Genomic DNA, 10,466 nt, shown 5'->3' on the forward strand with positions numbered 1-10,466 from the left:
AGCTGCTCAACCAATCCACAGCGTCGTGGAGTAAAACGTCACGTGACATCCGGGTTCTTGCCCCGCCAGGAAATTGAAGCCACAGCGCATAGCAGCCGCTTGCGCGCGCGCCTGTGCTAGGCGTCCGGGTCGAGACATACACGCTTCGCGGGCGCATTGCGCCTTCTGCTGGATCGGGCTGTCCTTTCTATATTTTAAGAGATGTTATTGTTTCTCTCATGAAATTTTGCGCTCAGACAATCAATGACGCTGTAAAATATTTTTTCATTCGTATGATTAAGCGGCATTGTAATTTCGTGCGCCGCTAAAAAAAATTGAAGGAAGAAAAGATATATCCGAGTAGTTTTATATAAACAACAGGTCAATTGTGCGTATAAATGCATGCTGCCTTGGCGATATTGGGACGATTACTGCGATTAATTTTCCCTCATGGATGATGAACAATGTGCTATCTCGCGAACACTGACTACGCGTCGGATGGCTCTTATGTGTTCTGGGCCTTTTCCCCACATGTGATAGTAGAGGTACACAATGTTACATTGCGGGACCAAAACCCCGCGGCAGGCAGAACAAGGAAGCTGACTCGCGGTAGCGCCATTCGTCGTGCGCATGCCACTGGGTCTGGGGACGCTCGCGTGGCTGACAACTCGCCGCCACCGCTGGCTTCGTCGTTGGCGCAGTACAGTTTTCGGGGCTCGCGGACCCGCATTGCCCTTGTGCACGGTCATTTCTTTCCATCACACCGTCATGTGCGAGCTACAGGGGAAGAGAGCACGCGAACGGCGCCTTTCCTCCCCTGCCAATTCTTGTTCGGAGGGAGAGGTATCGGGAAGTGGGCCGCGAACTCGACTCGCCAGTGTGAACACTCCCTTCCGCTCGGCGCCCGCCTCGATTGATCGTGGTGGCAGCTATGAAAGGAAATATATAATATTGGCCGCGTATGGCAGTTACGAGTGTTGACAGTGAATTAGAACTTCTCCGTGTGCAACAGCGGGGAACGAGAGTCCCCCCAAGTTGTTTTGTCGCCGCCTGCACTGAGTTCACTGATTACCCTTCAAACCTACGCACACATTGGCGGTATCGCGAAGTGTTGATTTGAAGCTGTTTGTGACTGTTACAAGTATTCTTTACTCCCGCGAGGATCTTCATGGGCAGCAACTAGATGCCACTGCCGACGGTGAATTTCCTGTGCATTTTATAAGCTTTTCAGCACAATGACAAGTGCGACTGTAGTGATAGTGATTGCGATCACAACGACTGATTTCTCATCCGTTAGTGAAATCGCCTATATATATATATATTGCTTGAAAAACTCACCAAGCATGCCTTGTTTTCCGAGGGTATTCAGAGTGTGACCAGTTGAGGATAAACACTAACGGAGAATACATAGTAATCTGTGGTTCGCTGATGACATTGCCCTGCTATTTATCTCGGGGGCGAAGTACGAAGAAAAACAGGAAAATCAGAACGGTTGGATTAAAAATTCAAGCGAAGACATCTAAAGTGATCTTCAACAGTCTCGGAACGGAACAGCAGTTTACGATAGCCAGCAAAGCGCTGGAATGGTAAGTGAATAGGTGATTGGGTCGGGATGTACTTGGCAGGCGCCCTCAGGTGATGATCGGCAGTTTACCAATATTCCTCAATAGGAACATATGCAAAAGGCGCATCTTGCATGGACTCACCGATGGGGCAGAGACGAGGACGCTAACGAAAAGAACAACGCAGCGAGCTATTGAAAGAAAAATGGCTGGTGCAATGTTTGGAGACAAGAAGACGGGCAAGCGTAGAAAGCAAGAGCCGACATATAGTCAATGAATGAATGAATGTTTATTTCGCTTTTTGCCTTACAGAAAGCGTGGGTGACGAAATAAAAGCGGTTCGCAATAACCGCTTGACGGGCTTCTTCACCCGAAAAGTCGACGATGACAGCAGCGGCAGTTCTTGCGGCATACAAATAACAATTCACATCTCAAACAAAACAGATTGTGCTGTAATGCAGTTAGGGGGATAGATATATTAAACAATGACAAGGGAAGAAAAAATAACGGTCGACATATGTATTTAAGTACTAATACTACCTAATCAACAAAAGTTTCACGAAGTGCACGAAAAGACATTGCGTTTATATTGTTATAAAGAGAAGAGTTCAAACATCTTGGTAGTATATATTTCAGCATAGCAAAACCATACTTTGTTCTACATCTGGGTACCGAAAACATTTCAGCGTTTCTAGTGGTATACGGCGTGTTGTGTAGCACCAGCTGCATAATACGGGACAAAAAGGGGTCATCTCTTGCCGTCTGCTTTTTGTAAAAACAGGCAAACCTGTACTCAAACAACCTAGGAACTGGAATTATTTTGTATTTTATTCGAATGGTACGAGTTGGGGCGTCATAGCAGGAATTTGTAATGACTCGTAGCATTTTCTTCTGTTGAAGAAAAAGCTTTTGCAAATTGGACACTGTAGTATTTCCCCATACCAAATAACAGTATCCTAAGTATGAGAAAAAGAATGCATAGTAAAGGTCAAGTTTTATATTTGTAGGTAAGATATATTTATTGCGAGAGACGATACCTATGAATTTAGAAAGCTTGATGCAGACCTTGTTTATGTGAGCATCCCATGCCGTTGAAGGGGTAAAGTCTACGCCAAGTGATGTGAATGATTGAACATATTCAATTTCTGTGCCACTGAAAAAATAGGTGGCGCATTCCCTACCAACTTGCCTTTAGCACGAAATATTATAGCCTTTGTTTTTTCCTTATTTGCTGTCAAGGAGTTTGAGGATGACCATTCCTTCAGAGCAGTCAATACTAAGTTCGCTGAATTTTTTTTTCTATATTTCTGCCGCCAACTACAAACTCTGTAGTGTTTTATCATGTCAGAGGGAAAGTGTGCTCATTGCTTAATGCCCTTTGTTGCTGATTGTAGGTATCTGATATGTTGTAGTTGTTCTGCCCACTATCATTTGGGTCAGGACTGCTCTGGAGTTGCAGATACTACTTACTCTTCTACGGGAGCAAAACGTGATAAATGGCGGTGCAAGCAATGCCGCGTTGGTACTTCTTCTCAGGCTGATTCCGCCAGCACATCTGAGCAATTGGCTGCTATCAACGAAAGGCTTGAGGTATTGCTGTCGATCAAAGAACGTGTAGACTCCATTTCCATGTTAGACCTAAAACTGGATGAACTTCTTTCATTGAAACCTGAAGTAGAATTTCTGAAATCTGTGGTGAATGAAGTTCAGTCATCCCTTGACAGTCTTTCTAAAAACTATGACTCGCTTCTGGCTCGTTCTCTGGCTCGAGATGAGACCATTGCTGAGCTGACCACTCAGGTGCAGTCCCTAGAAACATGTGTCACATCTCAGGCCTCAACTATCATGAAACTACAGTCCGATTTAAATGAATCTGAACAATACAGCAGGTTGTCCAACCTAGAGATACATCGCCTTCCCACAAACCCGGATGAGAACCTGATGGAAGTCCTGAAGGATTTGAGTGTTGAGCTTGAAATTGATTCCTTCTCACAGGATCAGGTGGTGGCTGTGCATAGGCTTGCCCCTCGTAGGAACGGTCCTGCTCCCGTTCTAGTAAGATTTTCAGCCGTCAGCATTCGAGATAAGTGGTTGCTTGCTCGATCAAAACTCCGATCCTTGGATCAAAGCAATGAACACTCCAAGTTGTTCTTCGCCGAGAATCTTTCAAAAAGCAACAGAGAACTTTTTTGGGCTACACGTACTGCTGCCAAGGCAAAGGCCTACGATTTTGTGTGGGTTAAGAACGGTCACATTTACTTGCGTAAGAGGGAAGGAGACCCATCCATTCGTGTTAGGCATTTGTCGGACTTATCGGTGTTGACTTAGGCTATCTTAATCGACTCCTTTCTTCTCATGTCTTCTGGTTTGCTTTCATTTCGTGATTTTTCGGCTCTTCGTGACGCATTCCTTACTACTACTGAAAGTTGTTTTACTGTTCTTCATGTAAACATTCGAAGTCTTCGGAAGCACTGGGACGAAGTTTGCTTTATAGTCAGTGTATTGAATGATTCCATTGATGTTTTCGTTTTGACCGAGACTAACATTTCGCATAACCATTCGCAACAATTTTCAATTTTGGGATACTCTAGCTTTTTCTTCACACGTGACTCTGGGCTAGGGGGCGGTATAGCGATTTTTGTCAAGGATAGTTGGGTTTCGACAACAACTTCTATCTCTTTCACTACTGCGGAATCATTAGCTGTCTGTATTCATAAGGGACATTTTGACATAACTGTGATTGCTTTTTATCGTCCACCGAAGCAAACTATTGCCTATTTCATCGATGAGCTGAGTAAAACTAACTTTCCACAGGGTCGTATTTGCATGATTGGTGACATCAATATTGACCTTCTGAAAACTAAAAAGCAATTGGTTGTCGATTATTTAAACACTCTTGCCGATGCCGGCATTGATGCCACAATCAACCTTCCCACACGTGTTGAAATGTTGGGTAGTAAATTAGTATCGTCTTGCCTTGACCACGTGAACGTTCGTCTTGCACACAATGAATCCTGTTCATTGTGTGCAATCCTGTTCATTGTGTGTTCATTGTGAACAAAAATTGGCGGACCATTTTTTCGTTGGCTGTCGTGTCTTTCCGCAAGCTGGGATAAGGGCTATGAGGCAAGATAAATTGGACACAATCGAAGTCATTGACCGACTTCGACTTGACTCCGCAATTCAAAAATACGACTGGGATCTGTTCCTAACTTGCGCATCCGAAAACGCGCTTTATGATTCATTTGTTGAAACCTTCACGCTGTTGTTGGAGTCGTGTAAAAAAACTATATCCATAAAGCAAAGAAAGTCTGGTCTTCCGTGGATTAACAACGACGTTTTATCGGCTATTGCAGAAAGGGAAATGGCTTGGGCCCGTTGTAGGCGCTCGCCGAAGAACACTCAATTGAGGGCACTGTACAGGGCTGCCCGCAACAGGGCTAATGCTTTACTCCGATCAAAAAGACGTCAGTATTTCCAAGCAAGGTTTGTGGCGTTGAAAGGGAAGCCAGATAAGTCCTGGGATGTTGTTAATCGCTTACGTGGCTGTGCACCTAGGAATGTAGCTGATTCCATTTCCCGTAACTTTGGGGCATTATCTCTGACACTTGCTGATAAATTCAATGCTTTTTTTTCTGCTCCCGGTCTGACTGCGCATTCAAAAGTTCCCAGTCAACCATCTCGTAGCATGCAAGCTGTGCTTGAATCAGCATTTCTGCCACCCTGCACTGAAGATGATCTACGTTGCATTCTTTCTGGCTTCAGCAGGCGAAAGTCTCCAGGGTGGGACGGTATCTCAGTCGATACACTGTTCAGAAATTTTGAACGGGTAAAGCATGTTCTGCTCGCGATTATCAATGGTATAATCGCCACCCAAATAGTACCTGAGGGCTTGAAGAGGGCGGTGGTTATCCCTATCTATAAGAATGAGGTAAAAAATAAAGTTGAAAATTATCGTGGTATTTCGATCCTACCATGCATTGCGCTTGTTTTAGAAAAACACATTTCGACGGTGATGTTAAGTTTTCTCGAAGCTCATGACGTGTTCGCTGGCAATCAGTTCGGGTTTATTAAGGGTCGTGGTACGCAGAACGCACTTGATGAACTATGTGATCTACTAAACAGCTGCATTGAAGAAATTGAATTTGCCTGTGCTTTATTTTTGGATGTGTCCAAGGCGTTTGACACGGTTAATCATGTTGTGTTGTCAGACAAACTCCACAATTATGGGTTTAGGGGTCCTTTTCTGTCACTTCTTGTTCACTATCTTTCCAATCGTTCACAGCTCGTTGCATTAGGTAAATTTAGAAGTGGTCTGCTGCAGATTAAATCCGGCGTTCCTCAAGGATCTATACTTGCACCTATTTTGTTTAATTTATATGTCAATGACTTGAGCTCTGTCTGCAAACTGTGCCGTGTTTTTCAATATGCTGATGATACACTCTTAGTTGCTAGACATAAGGACTTTGAGACAGCTTTATCTCTAATCCAACACGACAGCGAGCTACTTATGGAATGGTTCAGCAATAACTTAATTAATGTTAACAATAAAAAAACTCAATTAGTATTTTTTCGCAATTATTTAAAGAGAATTCCTAATGATTTGTCTCTTCGTTTGCACAAACCAAATTGTGCCCCGTGCAAATGTCCTTCAATCATACCTGTGTCAACGGTGAAATATTTAGGTGTATTCTTTGATTCTGACATGTCTTGGAATACTCATTTGTCGTTCGTTTGTTCCCAGCTTCGCAAAATTGCATGTTTGCTGCACTCTATAAAGTCCCTTTGCCCTGTGTATGTGCGCAAGCAAATTGTATACGCCTCAGCCTACAGTGTGTTACGTTATGGTATTTGCTGCTTTTATTTCTGCTCCGCCTTTTGGCGAAAGAAGGTTAATAGCATACTGAAATCCATCCTCAAATCAGTTTTATATGGTAAGGCACGAAATGAAGGTAGTAGTGTTTTTGGTCTGTTACACATGCCTGACTTCTCTCACCTATTTTCCGAATCAGTAGTGTTTAAGCATATCTGGACAAGCGATTTTTGTACACAATATATTCCGGTCAAAGATCTGAGAACTCGTGATCGTTTTCTCGTCCCTAGAGTCCGAACTCGATACGGCTAGCGTCTGCGAAAACATTATGTTCCTTCTGTGCTCAACCGGTTACCTAAAGAAATGTTTTCTGCTAACTCCAAAAAAATAGTTAAAGCTTTTCTTCAGAAACTTCGTTGTTAGTTCCAGCATTATGTTATGTTTCTATGATTTTACGTGTTCGTTATTTTTCCGTGTGTTGCATTTTTTACTCCGCTCTTTGAATTTATTTTACTTTTCTTATCCCCCACTTTTTCTTTCTGTTTTTTGGCACTTTGTGTGTTCGGTGCATGAGTTGTGTGCCGTCTACTGCCGGGCGCGGCCACTCAAGCCTTCTAAGGCTTTGGCAGGCCCGCATTTGTATTGAAATGAATGAATAAAAATATTATTATTATTATTATTATTAATCGGTTAATTGATTAATACCAGTGGAGGAACAGAACAAAGTGGTGTCATCAGCATAAATAGTAAATTTTATCTCGTTGTTTATATTAATGATGCCATTTATATATAAGTTAAAAAGTATAGGACTAGTATAGGCACTCCATTTGAAATCTGTAGGACATCAGAGCGGCAATTATTGATGACAACATAATGTGAACGCGAGGAGACATATTTATTATTTATTTATTTCGTGTACCCTCAGGGCCAGAGGCATTATAGAGGGGAGTGGTTACAAAAATTTAAGAAAAAAATGTACAGTGCAGCAAACTAATTAGTAATACAAAAATGATTGCTCCTAGTTATACATTATTAGCTGTTGGGTTCTTGGTGTGCTGGTTAATAGTATATAATACACAAAATACACAAAATACAGCGCAGCAATACAGTGAAAAACAAACAAACAAAACGCTCGTACAAAAAACAACAAGAATATAGAATTAAAAAAAAAAAGATGATGCTCCTACTTATACAAAGTTTTCTAATGCTGTTTTGAAGCGTTGGTTGTCAGTAATGGTAGCGGTAGATGCAGGAAGGTGATTCCACTCAGCAGCTGTGCGCGGAAGAAATGACTGAAACATGGCATTGGTTTTGCAAAATGGAATTCCGACTTTGTTATTGTGATCTAGCCTTGATGAAATGTATTGGGGAGGGGAGATCAGTTCGTGGCGAAGTGAAGGATGATAAAATATCTTGTGAAAAAGTGAGAGTCTAAGGGCTTGAAAAGGTTGAGGGCATGGCCACGTATACCGTAATGTTCAAGTTTTGCAAAGTGGGTGTTATGATTGAGGGTATCAAACGCCTTGCTGAAATCTACGAAGATTCCAAGAGTGAGCTTCTGGGATTCAATATTACCTAATATATATTCTTTTTGATCAAGTAATGCATGTTCTGTTGATTTGTTCTTGGTAAACCCGTATTGGCAGTCATTTATAATAGAGTGCTTTAGAAGGAAATTATGAGTTCGATGATGAATTACGCGTTCTAGCCCCTTGGAGAAGAAGGGTAAGACCGATATGGGCCTGTAATTACTTAAAATATTTCTATCTCCCTTTTTGAAGATTACTGCCACCCTAGCAAGTTTCATATCATCAGGAAAGTGGGCTGTAGTCAGCGCCGTGTTATATATATATGCGTTAAGCAGGGAACTATTGAAGGCAGGGCATACTTTATTGGGCGACTCTGGAGATCGCAAGAGCCTAAGCTTGTCGTTTCTCTCAAGTTTTTTTAAAATAGGGTACACTTCATTTTCATCTGATAGGTACAAAGAAGAGGGATTGTGAAATTCTATCACCCAGAAATTTTGAGAAGTCAGGGCTGTGATGCCGACTGCCAACGGTAGTAAAAAATTTATTAAAAGCACCGGCCAAACGAGACCCACTCAGGTTAGTTCCATCAACTGCTAAACTTGTCATGTTATTTGGATGTGTAATACTATTCAAAAGTAGATTAAGGCGCCTCCATTTTTCTTTAGGGCGATTGGAGAGTTCCTTATCAAAAAGGTTATTGTGGTAAGTAGTCCTAGCTGTTTTGAGTTCTTTGTTCAAAGAGTTTCGAAATGCTTTAAAACGGGCCAATAGTGAAGTATCTCTAGGCCTAATAAATTCAGCAAACATCCTGTGCTTCTTTTTTGAAAGTCGTATAAGTCTTGAGGACATCCACGGTTTGCGAGCCGGGTGTAGGCGCCCTTGCGTACCTCGTGTCACGGGCCTGCGCTTCGGGGCCGAGTTTTTCAAAGCTCGTCCAGGACGGGAGCTCTTCGGATCCATGTTCTTTGCTGAGCACACCACGCGCTAATCGGTCGCGCGACCTTCATCTTTGTTGTCGTCTTAAGACAAACTTCGCCCACCAGAGGCGCATTGCCATGTCCCTTCATACTCGCTGGGTGGCAAACTGCGAGTCGCTTGGCAAAGTGGTGCACTGACTGCTTCGTCATGGAGTCATGTGCTCGACAATGTATTAGTATCTTGCAGTCCGCATTAAAAAGAGGATTTCACTCTGTCTTTTTTACAGCATATCTAATAGTCATGGACAAGCTAACTTAATTGCAATGACGGAACAGCGGACAGAAATCAGCGACAGCACCGTGAAGCAGAGGGTACAAGAGCCGTCAAGTAGATAAACGCTCCCACCAGAGTGCTCCCTGCGTCTCCTTTCGAGCGGAATAGCTCTGCAGTGATAATACTTGCGAAGGCACCTTTGCAAGACCAAGCGGCAGAAGCCACGAGAAAAAAAAATATTTCGACAGTAGAAAACTCTCAGGGTGCCATAAAGTGCTGCGCTAGACGGCGGAGAAACCACATGTGCCTGGTTACTTTGGGTAAAGTAGGGATTCGTTACATGCTAGGCATAGTGAACTTTTTTTTCTGTCCTGTTGTTTGTGTCCACTCTTGTTGTTTGTGTCTTATCTGCTGTCCGTGTTTTTTGCGCTGCATATACTTTCCTTAAGATGAGCCACCGACTAGCCCATACCAAAATTTTGATTGAACTTTTTTGTGACGGACACCTGTAATTCGGTGATTTTTAGTTTTACAAACTCTCCAAAATGAATTTACAGTTAATGCGCGACTTTTTGTTTCCTGCATCCAGCTTTTATTGTTTTACATACACACATTCCCGTTCCCCACTTAGAAACGTCTGCATTCTCCCCGGTGCACGCGTACGAAGAACACGAAGCAGAAGACAAAGAAGGATGGCTCGCGTTCTTTGCTCTACGCTCAAGTTTAGAGGACAACAACAACAACAAGTTTCCGATCATTCCTGATGTCCCATCAATGTGGTTCGTTTGGGTTCCCGTCCTTAGGGGCCTTCATTTTAATGATCCTGCCGATCCTTATAACGGAGGCAGCCCTGAGTGGTCCACTCGTTGACCTCTACAACAACAAACTGTGCGCAACATTACGGCCGCAAGGTTTCTTACCTACGCTTTATTACGGCACTGCGAGGGATGTAAACTAGATTTTCAGCAGCTTTTGATCCCTTGGAGGAGTAAAGATTGACGGTCGCGTAAACTTGAACTGTTCTTCAGCCGACTACGTTGCCGTGTTGCGCAGCTAAATTTTTACGTATATAAGCCTGGTCTGGCCATTTCCTCTTTTTGTCGTAATTGTGCTGAGCAAGAAACAATACATTTTTTTTTCTCTTCAATCACCGCTTCGCTTCGTTAAGGGGGCGACTGCTTGAAGTTCATTCTAGAAACTCAGTTTACACCTGTCTTCAGCGGTTGTTCTATGCTTTGTGTTTCTATGCTCGGATTAAGCAATAGAAATATTTGCTCCGCATTTCGAATTTTTTTTCTAGAATCAAAACACCTTCCATCATATTCTTTCTTAATGTTTGTAATCTGTTTATTTCGGTCATTTCTTTTTTGCTATTCCTGTTTCCGCTCTTTT

At 42.7% G+C, this 10,466-nt stretch overlaps 1 protein-coding gene across 1 annotated transcript; it reads right to left on the bottom strand.

The window, feature by feature from the left end:
* Window positions 1-2,081: 2,081 nt before the first annotated feature.
* On the bottom strand, window positions 2,082-8,843 carry LOC149355119 (uncharacterized). Its single transcript, XM_089576069.1, has 2 exons — window positions 8,771-8,843; window positions 2,082-2,647 (listed from the first exon to the last, which is right to left on the bottom strand). Exons 1-2 carry the CDS (start codon window positions 8,841-8,843, stop codon window positions 2,082-2,084), a joined length of 639 nt encoding a protein of 212 aa, XP_089432195.1.
* Between the last annotated feature and the right edge of the window lie 1,623 nt (window positions 8,844-10,466).

This window comes from Amblyomma mixtum, chromosome 3 (assembly GCF_055824585.1).
Source record: "Amblyomma mixtum isolate Tamu chromosome 3, ASM5582458v1, whole genome shotgun sequence".
NCBI classification, from domain to species: Eukaryota; Metazoa; Arthropoda; class Arachnida; order Ixodida; family Ixodidae; genus Amblyomma; species Amblyomma mixtum.

Bases quoted from the DNA above. Each gene is read 5' to 3' on its own strand.
- LOC149355119 (XM_089576069.1), bottom strand. From the start codon at position 8,843: ATGGATCCGAAGAGCTCCCGTCCTGGACGAGCTTTGAAAAACTCGGCC. The intron at 2,648-8,770 runs GTACGCAAGGGC...CACTTGGCGTAG, and splicing joins GCGCAGGCCCGTGACACGAG to ACTTTACCCCTTCAACGGCA.